The 20,362-nt window shown below is 47.0% G+C and overlaps 1 protein-coding gene across 9 annotated transcripts in view; it reads right to left on the reverse strand.

Annotated features, from left to right (window-relative positions):
* CCDC88A (coiled-coil domain containing 88A) overlaps nt 1-20,362 on the reverse strand; it is a 357,211-nt gene that overhangs the window by 133,571 nt on the left and 203,278 nt on the right. For all 9 annotated transcript variants that reach the window (XM_007070064.4, XM_043543868.1, XM_007070062.4 and 6 more), the window contains exons 9-10: nt 14,156-14,237; nt 226-384 (exon numbers count right to left, since the gene is read on the reverse strand). In XM_007070064.4, coding sequence (XP_007070126.2) covers nt 226-384; nt 14,156-14,237 — 241 coding nt within the window. The remainder of the gene's footprint in view (nt 1-225; nt 385-14,155; nt 14,238-20,362) is intronic.

The raw sequence follows: 20,362 nt of genomic DNA on the forward strand, positions 1-20,362 counted from the left end.
AATGAAACTCCATGTGGATAGATATTTGAACACTCATCTTGAAAACAACAATTTATCAGACAAGATAGAATAATATATTGCAGTGCAAGAATCTATCAAATTGCTTTCATGTCTTCATTTCTTTCATGTCAAAATAAAAAAAAAGAGAGAAAGCAATATCAATTGGCAACACGTTTTTTACTAAAAAAACAAATTGTACGTGATTTAGAATTGTTTTAAATATACCTCAACTCTAGCCTTGTAAAACACAATATCATGCAGCCTCTCTTTGTATCGGCTGACTTCACTTTCAAGCTTGTCAACTCGGATTGCCTTCTCACGGAGTGCGTCTAACTCATCACGGTACACTCTGGCAGAGCGCGCATCCGAAAGCAAATTCACGTTCTAGAAAATAAAAAATTAAGTTTTTGATAGGTAATCTATGAGATGATATATTGTTCATCTCTTTTTCTATTTTTTCACAAACCTAGATGGATTGCCTAATTGGAATATATAAACATAATGTATATTTACACAAATTACATGTCCAGATTTTGTTTCCTATCTAACACTAAAGCTCTTGAAAGGGGGGTTCAGTGAGTTTCAACACATATTTCTTTCAAGTAGAACAAAGAAAAATTACTTCAATGTGATTAAATTCCTACCCAAAAGATCCATATTATTTGTCATTTCTTACATGAGCAACTTGAAAATGCTTTAAAGCAAGTACAAAAACGCTGAATCTTCTTTATGTGTCTTAATTCTCAGTTCAAACCAAAACTGTGATGGTTTATAGGAATGTATATAGGAAGGGGCCAGAGAGGCCCTGGTGGCAGGGCTAGTGTCCCCCCACAACCCACCATCTGGCCCTGTCTATCATGCATGATAGGAAGTTGACATTTAAAAGGGAGAACCCTGCAGTAAATAGGGGGAAAGGAGCAAGATTGCCCTAAATAGCAGACAGCAGGAGCAACTTCTGATGCTGCAGTATGAACTTCTAAGCAGGAGATCTTCACCCCAACCCTGAGAAAAGTACAGTGGACTACCAGGTTAAGACAGACAGGCAGAGCCTGTCACAGAGCAATTTCCCCCAACCTGTTACATTAGGGATGGATTTTTGGCACCACCCCACCCCCTTTTGCCGTGACCTCAGGGAGGGAGTATCCCTGAAGGTGTGTGGGTTTGTGACTTTCATTTTGATCCCCCAGCTAGAGAGACTTAAGCAGGGGTGCCATTTCAGATAGGGCTGGGGGGCGGAAGACAACTTTAACTGTGATTCAAGGGACCACTTAGGCACCTGAAAACTCTAATTTTTTGCAGATAATAACTTAGAAATTAGCTGACAGGAGCACTGTATCTCATTCCTATATAAAGAAAGAAAAAATATACAAACAACAATTAAAGCCACATTTTAAGTGTATACTTAAGATTAGAACAATCAGGAGATAATACAGGAAGATATTGCCAATCCCAAACCTTGAGGTATCAGTTCTGAAGCCTTGACACAGATATCAGATACGCATGTTTGGATGTTAGCAGCACGGATCTATAACAAACAAATTTTGGCAGCCAAATTTTACAGATTTTTCAGATTGGCTTGTGTTTATGTTAACTGAAGGGTTTATACAAACAGTTACGATAAATACGAAGGATTAAGTTAGAAGGATGTTTCTTGTGTGTTGCTGTAAGGATTAGTGAGAGTAAACATCACCGCAATGAAATTCACAGATGGTACTGAACGTTATGAGACTCTGCCATACCCTCAGAAATGTTAGAGTAAGTATAACAGGAGATAAGAATACTTACCAGCAGGAAAAGAAGGAGATACAGCCGACAGCTGCAAAATGGCTGCTTGAGGGCAGCAGCTCCTCAAAAGGTATTCTGGGGAAAGGTCCTAGAAAAGTGCAACCAAACTCTGGGGAGATTTGATAAAATCCAGACATTCACAGAGGAATCAGTGTTTCTGTGTCACAGCCGATGGACCTGACCTAAAGCCCATTGTAGGCAAAGGAAAGACCCCCACAGACAAGTGGGACTAAATGGTAGAATAAATGGCCACACTGGTGCCATTCACTAAAAAATTAGAGAGTTGGAAAAAAATTGGGAAAATTTTAAGTGTATTTAAAACAATATTTTTGGTGGTGGCAGCACACGCTTGTTTCTTCACCGCAGGGTGGTCTATTCTGCAGTGCTATTCTTGCAGCCTGAAGCTTGCTAAGCTGGCCTGTCTGTGAGGATAATTATCCTCTGAATGTGCCTGGCGCAGCAGCCCCCTCCCCCACCTGAGCAACCTCATATCTATTGGTGTCACAAAGGGCTTGCCTTAGAAGCAAAAGGCCTTTTAACATGTTGACATGTGAAGGGTGAGGGGCAGATCATGATGAAATCTACAGCAAGCATCTTCCGGCCTAAGCACAGAGCTTGAGAGCTTCCTGCCTCCCACCATTACCTGAGCATGTTTGTTTCAGGAATGAAAAAGTGTTGCAGAAGCTCCCAGCCCTACCAGATAAACCTCTGCATTCTTATTTGCTGAGCAAAGAATAGGCCAGTGAGGGAAGGGGGGAGAGGAGTGAGCGACGTCACTCCCAGCCAGTGGTACGAAACTGGGCGGAGGCATGGAGGAGCCCCCTCTGCCTCACCTAAATGGTCCCCCTGGACTTAAGGAGGCCCACAAAACGCAGATAGCAGGGAAGTGGGGGCGGTGTCGCAACTACCCAGTGTAGACAACTGGGTGTGGTCAGGTTCCCCCACCCCCTGAGGGAGGAATCACCAAGGACTCTTGTTACAAAACCCCTGACAATGCTGAGCAATACTAGTACTGAACTAGTATTTTAAAAAATGGAGTCACTGATGAATGAGAACAAAAGTACAATACAATTGCCTTCAGAAGAAAAAAGAATTTCTTGTCACTTTAACAGTAACATATAGTAAGGACAACACAGAATGTTTATTTACCTTACTAGAACTGTCATTTTTCGAGATGTGTCGTCCACATGTATTCCACTTCTCATGCACACAAGATCAGACACTTTTGAATAGCAGTGTCTGTTGGGGCTCCATCTGTGCCCTGCATGCTCTCCAGTGACTGATAGCTTAGAGAGCACAAAGCGTGGTGCGGCTGCAACCACTCTCAAGTTTCTTCACCAAAACAGAATGCAGATTGCCAAATAGCCCACAGTAGCAGGGAAGAAGGGCAGGTTGTGGAATATATGTGTATAACAGATGTCAAGGAATCACTAGTTATAGGAAAGTAAACTGTTCTTTCTTCTTTGAGTGATTGTCCACGGGTATTATGGTAACCCATGAGCAGTAAATAAAGACCTGGAGATGGGTACTTTGACTCTACTGAAACAATGACAGTAGGACAAGTCTGCCAAAACAGGTGTCAGGATCAGGATGTGGGTGGTCTGACCTAGTGGTTAGTGTAACCCCCAAATTTGACATTTTTGTGTGTAACCCCAGAATTTGACAGTATTCAGTCAGCCATCTTGTGTGTCCAGCCACTGCTAGCTAAAGAACAAATAACACATAGCTAGGAATAATCGTAGACCCTGAGAGGCAAGGCCAGACAGCTGCATGTTTGCAGTTTGTCTAATCAGAGTGGGAGGGATTTAATGTACCATGAAAATGGAAGAATGTTTGGACAGTCAACATTGGTTAGGAGCCTCTGACATATACGTTTTATTGTTGTTATGACTAGAAATGCTTTAATAATAAGAGATAATGAGTAGTTTGCTGAAACTGGGAGAATTGGTGACCCACCGGGGTTACTTATGGTGACCCACTAGGAATCATTATGAGTTATGTGCTTTAAGTTCACTATAAAAGATTAGGTGAAAGAATATACTTTGAAGCAATCTGAGGAAGCTTTTCTTTGGGCAAGAATCTGGTACCTAAACTCCCCAGCAACTGGACAGAAGGAGGGCCCTTGGAAGGCTGGTTGCTGATTCCTCAAAACCATTTCAGCCTTTGGGTATATAAAATTTTTGGAATGCTCTAACCCTACTGCTACAGCTTGTGTATGTGTGCGTGCACACATGTTTAAGACCTAATGAAAAAGTAGTGTTAGGTAAAAGCACTTTGGTTTGTGCCAATCATTTAGCAGACAGAGGAGCTGACACCGTCTGGAGAGAAACAGTTAAGTTAAATCTTAACTTAAATCTCCTGTGTGTATATAAATCTCCTCACTGTATTTTCCACTGAATGCATCCGATGAAGTGAGCTGTAGCTCACGAAAGCTTATGCTCAAATAAATTGGTTAGTCTCTGAGGTGCCACAAGTATTCCTTTTCTAGTTAAGTTACTACTGCTTTGGGTTCTGAAAACCCTGGGTAAGAGTTAGAGTCAAGGCCCAGCCTAGTATTAGAACCAGGACCGTGCTTAGAACCAGGGACAGGAGTCGGGAGCCAGAAGCCAAACCCTGAGCAAAGAACGAAGCCCAGAGCCAGAGCCAGGGGTCAATAACCAGAGCCAATGGTCAGTGTCAGAGTCAGAAGCTGGAGCAAAGAAGCAGGACAGGAACAAGACTGGAACATGGCAGGGAGAGGAGCGACTGTAAATGGGTGTAAGTATTAAGCAGCCAGCAACTTGCTGCTGAACATAAATGCAGACCTGTTGGCTTCTTCCAGACAGTTAGGCAGGCCACCCAATCAGGTGATTCTGCTTCAGCCCAACTGGGCTTATTAGCCTGCCTGAAGACTGAACAGGCTAAGTCCCAGGCTCAGCTGAGGGATCTCAACCCATGTTTCCTGAAACAGATGTATGATCTGGAGCCCTCTACCAAACAGCAGTGTGAACTAAACTCCAGGCAGCTGCTTTGCAAATCTCCGCGATTCAGTCACCTTGCTTGAGCTCTGGTGGAATGGGTTCTAACTTGCCCAGGTGAGTCTAAGTGGACTACTGTGTAGCATGTTTTAATAGAATCAGAGACGTATTTCGACAGTCTTTGAGTGAAGACTGGTTGACCCTTCATTCTCCAAGCAAACACTAGGATCAATCTAGGAGAATTCCTGAATAGCTTTGTCTCTCCAGATAGTAAGAAAGAAACCTGACCATGTCCAAAGTGAAGTTTAGCTTTTCCCTGCATGGTATAAGGCTTGGGGAAGAAGATGGGTAGGTTGATCATCTGATTAATATGAAGGTCAGAAACCACTTTAGGTAAGAACTTCAGTGAGGCCTTAAAATCATTTTATTTTTGTCTAAGACTGCATAAGGTGGCCCCACCAAGAGGGCTTGACTCTCTCCTATCCTTCTGGCTGAGCTTATGGGGACTAAGAAGATGGTCTTCGTGGATAGATTGTACAGGTCGTCAAAGGCTCAAAAGGAGGATCCATAAAACCTGTTGGAATAATGTTGAGATTATAGGAGGTTGGAGTCTCTCTGACTGGAGGGTAGACATGAATGAGTCTTTTGAGAAATCCAATCACTATCAGAAGAGAAAAAAGGGTATAGCCTTCCACCAGGAAGATATAGCCATCAGGTGCTCTCTTGTGGAATTGAAGGAGAGGCCTGAATGCTTTAAGGCAAGCCCTTATGGAACAGATTTTTGGTATGTTAATACAATAATACCAATTAGACAGGTCTTAGGCCAGTAGTTTGCATAGGTATTTAATATCTACAGAGTCAAAAAACAACCTCCTATGAATGCTGAGAGTCATCTGAGGAGTGCAATATTCCTCTCTTTTCTCAGAAAAGTCATCTGGACTTTTTCCAGCATTTTTTTTTTTGAGTTAGAGGAGGAAAAGGATAAGAAGTGATAATATGGGCTGAGACATAGCTGTCTGTGTTATCTGATGTTTGAGAACTGGTTTTTAGGCTTAATCTACGAATGGAAGAAGAGTTTGGCTTTTGAAGGCCTCACTAAGTTTTCTAGTCTGGTGAATAAGACATTTATGATCCTGTGATCTTTGTCACAAGGAGCACAAAATAAAGTCACAATAGAATGAAACACACAGAAAAAGAAAAAAAAGTGCAGTGCCCTCATTTCAATAGACAGTAACATTTTAGGGGAAAGCATTTTGTGAGAAAAATGGCTCATACCTGGAGACAAATGGCTATGTCCTTGAGGCTGAAAGGAAACTGGAGTAGCTAAGTACAGAGAGAGACTGGTAAGGGTGCAGAAAAAAAAAAGCCAGGGTTGTACAGTACTACTAGACAATCTGCTTATTATAGAGAGCATGAAGGGACAACCCAGCTCTCCTGGCCATTGTTGCCTGGGAAAAGAGCCTTATTTAAAAGAGGCAACAATTCAAGGATACAGACAGAACACTGGAAGAGTCTAATAATGCAAAAGTCAAGATACTTACTCGTAAGTGTTTTGTTTCCTAAAGCAGATTTCTCATGAGTACTGTTGTGTTTCTCCATCCTGAACAGCGCTCAGGGTGAGTGAGCTTGGGAAATGCAATAGTTCTTTTCATATTGTCTGTTGAATAAGTAGGTCCCAACAAATTGGGCAACATAAATCCACAAACAGAAGGCTTTCAGAAGCATTTCCTTTGCCCCCTCATGATTTATGCAGTGTTACTCATTTCAGCTTATTTCTTGAGATTGAACTCAGCATTTCCCAACAATTTCCCTTACCAGGAAAAAGGAATGGTTACTTACTATAACTGTGGTTCTTTGAGATGTCATGCAGATGTGTATTCCAAGTACATGTATGTGCTCTGGAGCTGAAGACTTTTGCCTAGCAGTACCCATAGAGGGGTGGTGCTCCTGGCTTTCGCCCCTCCCCCGGCTACATAAGGTGGTGCCACCCTGACCCACTCAGTTCCTTCACACCAAACGTTCAGGGGAAGACGCCGATGCAAAGGGGATGGAGGGTGGGTCATGCAATACATGTCTGCATCACATCTAAAAGAACTATAGTTACAGCAAGTAACCATTTCTTCTTCTTTGAATAGATGCAGATGCATATTCCAAGTAGGTGACCAACAAGCAGCACCCCAATCAGAGGCAGAGCTCAGAGTAAGGACCAGAGGACAGACGTTCCAACATTAGCATCTCGCCTTGAAAGAAGCATTGAGTGCATAATTTGTCCGTAAAAGTATGCACGGACAACTATTTGGCCACCCTACAATGCCCAGTATGGAAACATCATCATGGAACACCACTGACGTTGCCTGCACTCTTGTCAAATGCACCCATATCTGTTGAGGGGCATACCAGACGCTATCTCGTAAGCACTCCTGATGCAAGATGTTATCCACCTGGAGATGGTCTGCACCGAGACCCCTTGACCCTTCATACAGTCCGCATATGATATGAATAGGTGAGAAGAGGTGCTGAGGCACAGAACTGTTCCGTCCTGTCCAGAAAGAAGGCTAGACAACAGCTAACATCTACTGTAGAGTGGCACTGCTCCTCTGGAAAGGAATGCAGTTCGGGAAAAAATACAGGCAAGTACACCACCTGGTGCAGGTAAAATTGGGAGACCATCTTGGAAACAAACTTCAAGAGCAGTCAACCTTGTCCCTGGAGCACGGTGTGTAAGGAAAACCAGCCATGAAGGCCTGTAACTCACACTCTCTCCTGGTCAAAGTAATGGCTATCAAGAATGCCATCTTCTGAGACAGGAGGGACAGTGGGCAGGAAGCAAGGAGCTCTAACGGAGACCCAATCAGAGCTGCTAAAACCATTTTCAGATTCCACAAGGAGGCTGGCTCTTGGACTGGAGGATGTAGGCGGAGGATCCCTCTGAGAAATCTCATCACCAAAGCTTTTGAGGAAACTGACTTCCCTTCGATGGGCAGATGAAAAGCTGATATTGCTGCCACATACACTCTCAAAGAACTGAGTGCTAGAACAATTCCTGAAGGTGCAGCAAGTACTCCAAGATGTCCTGGCTGGAAGTGTCTGCTGGACGGGTCCCATGGGCTAAGGACCAAATGGAAAACCTCTTCCACTTCACCAAGTAGGCTGCTCCAGTGGAAGGCTTCCTACTGTTAAGTAGAACCTGTTGGACAGTCTCTGAACAACATCCCTTCCTTCTCATTCAGCCACCATGCCATCAGGGACAGCAGGGCCATCGCTAGTTGAAAGGTGAGGCCATAGTACTGCTTGAGGAGGTCGCGAAGGAGAGGAAGCGGCGTGGAAGGCTGAAATGACAGTGAGAAGATCCAAGAACAAGTGCTGTCTTGACCACACCAGGGTGATGAGGATGAGTCTGGCTCAGTCCGCCTTGAGCCTGGCAATCACAGAGTCAGAGAATATCAGGGCTGGAAGAGATCTCAGGAGGTCATCTAGTCCAACTGCCTGCAGGACCAATCCCCAACTAAATCATCCCAGACAGGGCTTTGTCAAGCCTGACCTTAAAAACTCTAAGGAAGGAGATTCTACCACTTCCCTAGGTAACCCATTCCAGTGCTTCACCACCCTCCTAGTGAAAAAGTTTTTCTTAATAGCCAACCTAAACCTCTCCCACTGCAACTTGAGACCATTACTCCTTGTTCTGTCGTGATCTGGGTAAGGACCGGTATAAGAGGGAATGCATACAGCAGACCTCGCTTTCAGCTGCAGTGGAAGGCGTTGGAGAGGGAGCCCAGGCTGAGTCCCTCCTGAGATTAGAATAGGCAATACTTCTTGTTTTCACTTGTCACAAAGCAGTCGATTGTGGGAATGCCCCAAGTTGCAACCACGCCCCGGAGGACCTCTGTCTTCAAGGACCAATCATGGCTTGGGGAGAAGACCCTGCTGAGATGATCTGCAAGACAACTCTGGATCCCCAGCAAATGGAAAACTATTGTTTTCCATTGGGGTAATGTCCTCATCAATACAGAACTGCCACAGGTTGACTGTCTCCAGGCAGAGTGCTCTGGAGCAAACTCCCCCTTGTTTATTCACGTAGTACATCACGGTAGTATTGTCCTTGAGTATGTGAACCACTGAATGTCTGATCCAGTCCCAAAAGGCACAACATGCATTCTGGCTCCAACACACTGATATGAAGCAAGGGGTCCTGCTCTGACCACAGGCCCTGCACCCATAACGAGTCTAGATGCACTCCCCCAACCCCAGAAGGGATGCATCAATAACCACTGACTTGGTGGGAAAGGGCCAAGCGAAGGGGACCCCTTGGTACACACTGCATGGCCGAGGAAGCTGAACCAATCTGTCAAGAAAGTACAGGGTAGGGCAATAAACCGTCCTGAGCCACATCTGTGAAGAGGACAAAAGCATAACCTGGCAAGATAAACCACCTGGGTACATGCGGACATGTGGCCCAACGGGCTCAGGCACACACGAACCATCATAAATGTTTGCGATTGTAGGCTGAGATCCAGCTGTCAAATCACCTGGAAGTAATCGGCTGGCAGAAATGTTCTTGACTTCGTGAAACTAAAAGGGCCCCAATTCACTCTATTTCCTGAGTGAGGACCAAAGTCATCTTGATGCTGTTTAGAATGAGCCCCAGATGGTCAAGCAAGTGCACGGTGGTACTGACATAGGCGCAAACTTCTTCTCTGGAACCGCCCTTCAACAACCAGTTGCTGAGATAGAGAAAGACATGGATTCTCTTCCTCCTGAGATATGCCATGACCACCGCCATGCTTTTGGTGATGAAGACCCAGGGGGCAGAAGAGAGACTGAATGGAAGAACCATGTAATGAAAATGGCAGGCTCCTACCATGAAGTGAAGATACTTCCTGTGATTCAGCAGAATGGCCACACTGAAGTAGGTGTCTTGAAGGTCCAGAGCAGCAAACCAGTCGTTCTGAGACAGCACCTGGCGGATAGCTGACAGAGTAACTGTGCGGAACCTCATATATTTGATTAACTTGTTGAGTCATAGAATCATACACTTTAAGGTCAGAAGGGACCATTATGATTATCTAGTCTGACCTCCTCCATAATGCAGGCCACAGAAGCTCACCCACCCACTCCTGTAATAAAACCCTAACCTGTGTCTGAACTATTGAAGTCCTCAGATTGTGGTTTAAAGACTTCAAGGTGCAGAGAATCCTCCAGCAAGTGACTTGTGCCCCATGCTGCAGACGAAGGTGAAAAACCCCCAGGGCCTCTGCCAATCTGCCCTGAAGGAAAATTCCTTTCCGACCCCAAGTATGGTGATCAGCTAAACCCTGAGCATGTGGGCAAGACTCACCAGCCAGACACCCAGGAAAGAATTCTCTGTAGTAACTCAGATCCCACCCCATCTAACATCCCATCATAGGCCATTGGGCATATTTACCGCTAATAGTCAAAGATCAATTAATTGCCAAAATTAGGCTATCCCATCATACCATCCCCTCCATCAACGTATCAAGCTTAGTCTTGAAGCCAGACATGTCTTTTGCCACACTGCTCCCTTTGGAAGGCTGTTCCAGAACTTCACTCCTCTGATAGTTAGAAACCTTTGTCTAATTTCAAGTCTAAACTTCCTGATGGCCAGTTTATATCCATTTGTTCTTGTGTCCACATTGGTACTGAGCTTAAATAATTCCTCTCCCTTTCTGGTATTTATCCCTCTGATATATTTATAGAGAGCAATCATATCTCCCCTAAGCCTTCTTTTGGTTAGGCTAAACATGCCAAGCTCTTTGAGTCTCCTTTCATAAGACAGGTTTTTCATTCCTCTGATCATCCTAGTAGCCCTTCTCTGTACCTGTTCCAGTTTGAATTAATCCTTCTTAAACATGTGGGAGACCAGAACTGCACACAATATTCCAGATGAGGTCTCACCAGTGCCTTGTATAACGGTACTAACACCTCCTTATCTCTACTGGAAATACCTCGTCTGATGCATCCCAAGACCACATTAGCTTTTTTCACAGCCATATCACATTGGCGGCTCAGAGTCATCCTGTGATCAATCAATACTTCGAGGTTCTTCTCCTCCTCTGTTACTTCCAAGTGATGCTTCCCCGTGATGAGTCTGCAGAGGTTGACGATGGGCCTCATCCTGTCCTTGGATTTCAAAATCAGGAAATACCAGGAATAGAACACATATCTGTGATGTTCTGGCAGACCCAACTCTACCACTCCCAATGCTATCAGAAAGCTGAGCCATGCAGAGATGTGCTGGCCGCTGCTTCCCACAGCTCCCATTGGTTGGGAACGGCAAACTGCTGTGCCTGTGGATGGTCAATGTCAGCAAAAGGTCTCACGGCCTGCAATCAGATTACCCTGATGGGCCATATGTGGCCCGCGGGCCGCAGGTTGCCCACCACTGGCATAGCCTGATCTGACAGTGTCTAGGACCCTGCTGTCCAATGTTATTGAGATCCAGGCATTGAAAAAACAAGCCAGCCTGTCCCCAAAGGAACAGGGAGGAGGAAGAACAACTGGCAGAGTACTCTGGACCAATGACTCAAAACAGGTGCTCAGCAGATATCAAAGGAGGGTGCATTGAGCGCCCAGGTCCCAAGCTCCAGTGATTCCTCTTATGAAACCTATCCTGCTTAATGGAATAGTCTCGCTGTCTTGGGGGAACGGGTTGGACAAAGTGGGGCTGTGGCTTATACGGCTGGTGCTGTTGTGCCCCATAATGGCATCTGTAGTGGCTTGCAGTGGTTCCTCCCTGTCAGCATCAGAGGAAGGCTACCAAGCTGCTGAGAGCTGATCAACAGGAGATTAGCACCAATAACAGTCTGTAGCCAGCCCTCCAGCTGGGGCAGGCAGCAGGCACAGTAAGGCTCAGCCCTCTAGATGGGGCCGAGCAATATCAAGCAGTCAGGCTCAAGCACTCTGGGCGGGGCAGAGCAATGGCAGTCTATGACCCAACTCCTTGGCTGGGTAGACAGCAAACAGTCAGGCTCAGGCCCTCTGGGTGGGGCAGAGCAAAAGCAGTCTATGACTCAGTTCCCTGGCTGGGCAGACAGCAAACAAATGCAGGCCATCCTGCCTAAGGTGAGTAGGCAGGATGACTCTTATACTTCCTGTTCTGCCCTCAGGGTGGTGTTAGCAGCAGTGGGTAGGGGGACCCAGGCCAGTGCTACTCCATCAGGTCCCACAGCGGTGGGAAATCCCACCACTGGGTCAGCAAAGGTTCTACTGAAACATGCTTACTGTAGATTCAGCAAACACAACCAGACTAATATCTGGTTTCCCTGGGCTACTACTTACCCCCTACTTGTGCCCTCAGGGTACTTGACAGTCAGCAGTTCCAGCAGCTCCTTGGGGTATTCGCCAGGTGGCAGCTCCTCCGGGTATTCACCGGGCGGCAGCTCCTCCAAGTACTCCTCCAGAAGCAGGTCAGTTCCTGATTCAGTGGCCAGCAGCAAGGCAGCAGTGTCTGACTCCTTCTCTGGCTCTCCCTCAACTGAGCTGCAGGCCCCACCTCTTATACTTCCTGTTCTGCCCCTCCGCTTCCAGCACAAGGGGCAGGCCTAGCCTGGCTCGGCCCACCACGGGGTGGGGAGTGGTTCGTCCCTGTCAGCGTCACAGGGAGGCCACTCTGTCTCGCTACAGTGTCTCTGCGCCAATGGGGAGTACACCCCCAGTAACAGCAGGGTAGCCTTCAAATCTTTAAAAGAATGGAGGGTTTAATCTGTTTTGTCCAAGAATAGGGTTCAGCCATCAAACGGCAAGTCCTCAATTGTTTGCTGGACATCCAGCGCAATCCCTGAGTTCTGGAGCCAAGAAACCCTCCTCATAGTAATAGCTTAAGTCATCGCCCTGGCCAAGCGTCTGCCATATTGTGGTCAGATTATAAGGCCATCTTTGCCACTAAGGAGCCCTCAGCAACGAACTCCTGAAATTCATCCCGGGAGATCTCAGGCAAATGTTCTTCAAACATAGCCATAACTGACTAATTAAGAAAGTCATATTTGGTCAGCAGGGCTTGCTGATTTGTAACCCTCAGCTGAAGGGACAACAAGATGTAGATCTGCCTTCCCTACCCTGTATCAAGGGAGGGTCAGAAGCCCCCACACCATCCTGCATGCTGGAGTTGGTACCGAGCTGGCCTGCACTCTTACAGGAGGCAGAAGAGTCACTCCAGGACCGGGAACATCCCCAGTTGGTTTTATGTAACCTCCTTCTTGGCACTGATGACAGAGAATTATTTCTGTGCCTCTCTGGAGGTGACCCAGCCCCAGAACTAGGGGCAGCCAATCTCCCTCCAAGCCCAAGAGTGATATGAGGCTTGAGGAAGGACTCAGGACCTGAGGAAGGCCTCTGTACCAGATCAGGCATCATGGCCTTCTCGAGTAGGTGCTGCTTCAGGCAAAGGTCCCGCGCCACCTGAGTCCTCTTCTTGAACAAACGACAGATCGAGCAGCATTCCTTCAGGTGGGCTTCACCAAGTCAAAGCAGGCACTGCATACAGGAGTCACTGTTGGGCATCGCCCCACACGAATGGCAGTGCGTGAACCCTGCTAAGGGCATCACCGGGCGGGGGGGCAGTACCATTAAAAATGACACTATACTAACTCTAAACTAATGAACGACTAATGATCAACTATATACGCAACAACTAGGCTAGAAAATACAAGTTCACGAGGTTGTGGAGCAATAACCACACAGAGCTCCAACTCCAGCTGATGGGTGGTAAGAAGGAATTGAGTGGGTCGGGGCGGCACAGCCTTATACAGCCAGGGGAGGGGCGACAGCCATGAGGCACGAGCACTGCCCCTCTGTGGGTACTAGGCACAAGTCTCTGGCTCCAGTGCATGAGGCATGCACACACCTACTGGGAATAAATGTCTGCATTTACTCAAAGACGAATCTCTTTTTGTACATTTGTCCATCTCTCTATGAATCACAATAGGAGGACCAAAGTTCTTCCACTTACGATAGTATCTATGAATGACCTGAAATATGGTTTTATATATAGGTGTACTGAAGAACAATTGAAAAGTGCCTTTTCATCCTTTGTCTATCAACAGACATACACAAAATAGAGAATTAAAAATGAAGGCTACTGGAGCTTGTCAAGATACGCCTCTGTACATTCACATTTGTGGGGTATTCTGGTGGTACAACATAGATGTGAGACTTTTGCACAGGCCACTCATAGAAGACCCATTAATATATAATAAGTGATAATTTTTGCAATTAAGACAAACTGGATAAAATCAATCAATTAATAAGCTATAAAAGTTCATATTTATAGATGTGATATTAATGCAACAAAACAAAAATACTGCATAAGCTGAAAAATGAAAATAATACTGTTATGGAGATGGTCAATTTCTTAAAAGTTATGTTGACTTTGTATAATAGATGTCCAAGATACACACCTCCTGCTGCAGTCTCTTTAGTTCAGCCTCCAACTGTTCAAGTTCTTGTTTACAATCCAGCAACTGCTCAGTTTTTTCCTCCCTTGAAAAAACAAAAAATGTAATTAAAATAATATAGTACTATACCACTGAATCATTGTCTTATTTGCCAATATTTAAATTACTGACAGTAGCTGGGCAACGATAACTACCTCTTGATATTACTCAAACTTTTCTTTATTTAATCCATAATTTCTGGGAGTCTCTTTAGTTCAGCCTCCAAAGAGCTATGTTGTCTTGCGGAAGGGTTTAGTCCATTCGACATAGAAGGCTATCACCCGCCTAACGTCTAAGGTATGCAGCCAATGTTCCTCATCCGATCTGTGAGACTACAGAAGCAAGACAGGCAGAAATATGTCCTAGTTGTTATGGAACTGTGACACCACCATTGGCAGGAAGGACGGCTGGGGGCACAGTAGGACCTTGTCTTTGAAGAACACCACATAAGAGGGTTCTGAAGTTTGGGCTCTAATTTCGGAGACCCTTCTGGCCAATCTAATTGTCACTAGGAAGGCCATCTTCCACGAGAAGAGCAGCAGCAAACAAGATGCCAACAGCTCAAAGTGGGGGTTCTGTGAGCCTAGACAGTACCAGATTCAAGATTCAGACAGCACCAGATTCATGGGGGAATTGGGTCGCAAAACTGAGGGTACAGTTTTTCCAAGGCATTAAGGAACCTGACTGTTATCTTGTGCATGAAGACTGATTTACCTTGGACCAGAGGGTGGAACGCCGAGATGGCCGCAAGGTGGACCTTGACTGACGATAGGGTCAGACCCTGGTACTTCAGGTGGAGTGAATAGTCCAAGATGGACTAGACGACTGAGAGGGGGAAAGACCCTGATCAGAGGCCCAACAAGTGAAGTGCTTCCACTTAACAAATAGGTCACTCTGGTAGAGGGTTTCCCTCTACCCACTAAGACTTGCTGGACCTGCTCCGAGCAAGCCCACTCCCAAGGGTTCAACCATGCAGCAGCCAAACCATCAGATGCAGGGATGAAAGGTTTGGGTGAAGCAACTGACCTTGGTTCTGCGAGATCAAGTCTGGGCGTAGCGGGAGCTCTAGTGTGGCTGCTACCAAAAGGTCCAGAAGCATGCCGAACCAATCAAGATAACCCTCGCCTTGTCCCTTCTGTGATCTTTAAGGACCCTGTGGACTAAGGGTGTTGGGTGGGAAGGTGTACAGCAGTCCCACTGCCCACAAGAGCAGGGAGGCATCAGACACGGAGCCCTGGCCGAGACCGTGCATTGAGAAAAAATGCAGGAATCTCCTGTTCTGTCTGGAAGCGAAAAGGTCCACCAGGGGAGTCCCCCACCTCTGGAAGATGGAGTTGACAACCAACGGGTGCAGGGACCACTCAGGTGAGAGAAGAAGGACCTGCTGAGGAGATCCACCAGTGCATTCAAGTGGAGTCAAGTCAAGTGGAGTGCCCCAGGGGTCGGTCCTGGGGCCGGTTTTGTTCAATATCTTCATAAATGATCTGGAGGATGGTGTGGATTGCACTCTCAGCAAATTTGCAGATGATACTAAACTGGGAGGAGTGGTAGATACGCTGGAGGGCAGGGATAGGATACAGAGGGACCTAGACAAATTGGAGGATTGGGCCAAAAGAAATCTGATGAGGTTCAATAAGGATAAGTGCAGGGTCCTGCACTTAGGACGGAAGAACCCAACGCACCGCTACAGACTAGGGACCGAATGGCTAGGCAGCAGTTCTGCGGAAAAGGACCTAGGGGTGACAGTGGACGAGAAGCTGGATATGAGTCAACAGTGTGCCCTTGTTGCCAAGAAGGCCAATGGCATTTTGGGATGTATAAGTAGGGGCATAGTGAGCAGATCGAGGGACGTGATCGTTCCCCTCTATTCGACATTGGCGAGGCCTCATCTGGAGTACTGTGTCCAGTTTTGGGCCCCACCCTACAAGAAGGATGTGGATAAATTGGAGAGAGTCCAGCGAAGGGCAACAAAAATGATTAGGGGTCTGGAACACATGACTTATGAGGAGAGGCTGAGGGAACTGGGATTGTTTAGTTTGCAGAAAAGAAGAATGAGGGGGGATTTGATAGCTGCTTTCAACTACCTGAGAGGTGGTTCCAGAGAGGATGGTTCTAGACTATTCTCAGTGGTAGAAGAGGACAGGACAAGGAGTAATCAAGTTGCAGTGGGGGAGGTTTAGGTTGGATATTAGGAAAAACTTTTTCACTAGGAGGGTGGTGAAACACTGGAATGCGTTACCTAGGGAGGTGATAGAATCTCCTTCCTTAGAAGTTTTTAAGGTCAGGCTTGACAAAGCCCTGGCTGGGATGATTTAATTGGGGATTGGTCCTGCTTTGAGCAGGGGGTTGGACTAGATGACCTCCCTTCCAACCCTGATATTCTATGATTCTATGATTCCGGCCCCCAGGGAGATGTGACGCCTTGAGGTGAACGGCGTGTTCCACACAAAAGTCTCACAATCGAAGAGCCTCCTGACACAGGGCTGAGGAGCGAGCTCATCCTTGCTTGTTGATGTAGAACATCGTGGCCATATTGTTTGTCAAGATCTGTACAGCTCTCCCTGACAGATAGGGAAGGAATGCCTAGCAGGCCAAGAGTATCATCCTGAGTTCCCTGACATTTATGTGAAGAGAAATATCCTCCTGGGACCAGAGGCCCTGAGTACAGAGGCTGTTGAGGTGGGCTCCCCACTCCAGGTCTTCAGCATCTGAGACCAATGTCACTGACAGGTATGGGGCAGTGAAGGGGACTCGGTTCATCACCATCCACGGTTCTGACCAGCAAGTCAATGATGCCAGAACGCTCAATGGAATTGTGAGAAGCAAGTCCAAATGGTGTCTGCTGGGGGAGTAAACTGATGCCAGCCACATCTACAGAGGTCTGAGATGCAGCCATGCATACTGCACCACCTAAGTACATACTGCCTTGTGGCCCAGCAGCCTGAGTCATGCCCAGGAGGTCGTGAGCAGATAGGCCTTGATGTGGGCGATGAGTTCTGACATCACTTGGAACTGGGTCTCCGGCAGGTAGGCCCTGGCCTGAGTAGAGTTGAGCACTGCTCCTATAAACTCTATTTTCTGAACTGGGATCAGAGTTGATTTCTGCTCGTTCATAAGCAGACCCAGCTCTTGAAACGTGGGCCGTACTATGCTGAAGCTGTAATGGACCTGAGCTTGTAAACTGCCTTTGACTAGCCAGTTGTCAAAATATGGATAGATCTACATGCCTCGACATCTCAGGTAAGCTGCCACCGCAGCCATGCACTTTGTGAAAACCATTGGGGCTGACAAGAGACCGAAGGGGAATGCGGTGAATTGGTAGTGGCACAGTACCACCATGAACCGGAGGAATCTCCTGTGCCCACGGAAGATTGAGATGTGGAAATAAGCGTCTTTTAAATCAAGGGTGGCATACCAGTCTCCCGGATCCAGGGCAGGGATGATGGAGGCCAGAGAGACCATGCAGACCTTCAACGTTTTAAGATATTTGTTGAGTTGACGCAGGTCTAGGATGGGCCTGATGCCCCCTTCGGCCTTTGGGATTAGGAAATATCAGGAGTAAAAACCCCTTCCTCCTCAGATCTCAAGAAACTTCCTCTATGGTCCCCCACACGCAGGAGGGATTCCACCTCCTGGACGAGGAGCTGCTCGTGAGAAGGGTCCCTGAAGAGGGACGGGGTTGGGAGGTGCAACGGGGGGATGGATGAAAACTGCCACAGTCCGAGGTTATTCGGGACCATGCAGTACGGAAAGGAAACAAGTGATCCAATACCGAAAGAGGGCATGGATCCTGGGTCAAGTCTGGTACGCTGTCCTCGGGCACACTCTCAAAAGGCCTGCCTCAAGCAACCGGGGTATCTTCCTGAGCCCAACTGGGGAACCAAAGACGACTGAGTGGGCTATCAGCACTTATATCCTCTCCCTTTTTCTCTTATAGGGCTTGTGCCTGGGATGACCCGAGAACTGGAGAGGCGGCTGCGGCCGGACTGTCTTCTGGAGGCCAGAGCCGTGTACAGGCCCAAAAAGTGCAGAGCAGCCCTAAAGTCCTTCAGGCCATGCAACTTAGCCCTGGTCTACACTACGAGTTTAGGTCGGATTTAGCAGCGTTAGATCGCTTTAGCCCTGCACCCGTCCACACTACAAAGCCATTTTTTCTGACTTTAAGGGCTCTTAAAACTGGTTTCTGTGCTCCTTCCCGATGAGTGGATTAGCGCTGAAATCAACCTTGCTGGGTCGAATTTGGGGTAGTGTGGATGCAATCTGACGGTATTGGCCTCCGGGAGCTATCCCAGAGTGCTCCATTGTGACCGCTCTGGACAGCCCTCTCAACTCAGATGCACTGGCCAGGTAGACAGGAAAAGCCCCGCAAACTTTTGAATTTTATTTCCTGTTGGGCCAGTGTGGTGAGCTCATCAGCAGAGGTGACCATGGAGTCCCAGAATTGCAAAAGAGCTCCAGCATGGACCGAAAGGGAGGTACTGGATCTGATCGCTGTATGGAGAGAAGAATCCGTGCTATCAGAACTCCATTCCAAAAGACGAAATGCCAAAATATTTGAAAAAATCTCCAAGGGCATGAAGGACAGAGGCTATCATAGGGACCCTCAGCAGTGGCGAGTGAAACTTAAGAAGCTCAGGCAAGCGTACCAAAAAATCCAAGAGGAAAATGCCCACTCAGGGTCAGAGCCCCAGACATGCTGCTTCTATGATGAGCTGCACACAATTCTAGGTGGTGCCCCTACCACTGCCCCACCCCTGTACGTGGACTCCTGCAAGGGGGGAGTCACGCAACAGGAATGAGGATTTGGGGGACAAAGAAGATGATGAGGAGGGGAAGGTTGAAGATAGCGAACATCAGGCAAGCCGAGAAAACGTTCTCCCTGACAGCCAGGTACTGTTTATCACCTTGGATCCTCCCAACCCGGGCTCCCGGATCTTGAAGGCGGAGAAGACAGCTCTGGTGAGGGTACCTTTGTAAATATAATACACGGTTAAAAGCAAGCATGTTTAATGATTAATTTGCCCTGAAGACTTGGGATGCATTTGCAGCCAGTACAGCTACTGGAAAAGTCTGTTAACATGTATGGGGATGGAGCGGAAATGCTCCAGGGACATCTCAATGAAGCTCTCCTGGATGTACTCCCAAAGCCTTTGCAAAAGGTTTCTGGGGAGGGCAGCCTTATTGCGTCCTTCATGGTAGGACACTTTACCACAGCAGGCCAGCAGCACGTAGTCTGGAATCATTGCACAACAAAGCATGGCAGCGTATGGTCCCGGTGTTTGTTGGCATTCAAGCAACATCTGTTCTTTATCTCTCTGTGTTATCCTCAGGAGAGTGACGTCATTCATGGTCACCTGGTTGAAATAGGGGAATTTTATTAAGGGGACATTCAGAGGTGGCCGCTCCTGCTGGGCTGTTTGCCTGTGGCTGAACAGAAATCATCCCCGCTGTTAGCCAAGCGGTCTGGGAAGGGGTGAAGCGATCATCCCAGGGAATTAGCGGGGAGGGGGTTAGTTGGGTTTGTGCTGCACGTTAACACAAAAACCGCAGCCCCTCCTTTTAAATACCAACCCATTTTAAAGGGCCAACCCAACGGGTGCTTGGTATGTGAAATGAGGGTGCTGCTGTTTGAAACCATTCCCACATGTTAGGAAGGTTAAAGAAGCCAAAAGACTGTGGCTTACCATGTCTGCCTGCAAGCCGAATTCTGCTGCCTGCCAGCCCTGCATGTGTGATCTCTCACACCATACTTGCAGGCCATCGATATAAGAGGCAAAATGCGACCTTCTAAAGGTATGTAATGTTAACAGCTTGGTTCACCGTGAAAGAGTCTACCCATTGTTCTCTAAAATGTCTCTTTTTAAAGACTAATCTCCCTTTTTTCCCTCCCGCAGCTGCAAATGTTTCAACACTCCCCCTATCATCTCCGTCCCAGAAGCTATCAAAGATTAGAAGCCGAAAAAAAACGCACTTCTGATGAAATGTTCTCTGAGCTTATGCAGGCCTCCCATGCTGAAAGAGTACAGCACAATGCGCTGAGGGAGACAATGTCAGAGACCAGGAAAGCACAAAATGAACGCGAGGACAGGAGAAACGAGCGAGAGGAGAGGAGGAACGAGTGAGAGGAGAGGTGGCATCAGCGTGATGAGAGGAGGCAGGAGACAATGGTGA

This window comes from Chelonia mydas, chromosome 3, assembly GCF_015237465.2.
Source record: "Chelonia mydas isolate rCheMyd1 chromosome 3, rCheMyd1.pri.v2, whole genome shotgun sequence".
NCBI classification, from domain to species: Eukaryota; Metazoa; Chordata; order Testudines; family Cheloniidae; genus Chelonia; species Chelonia mydas.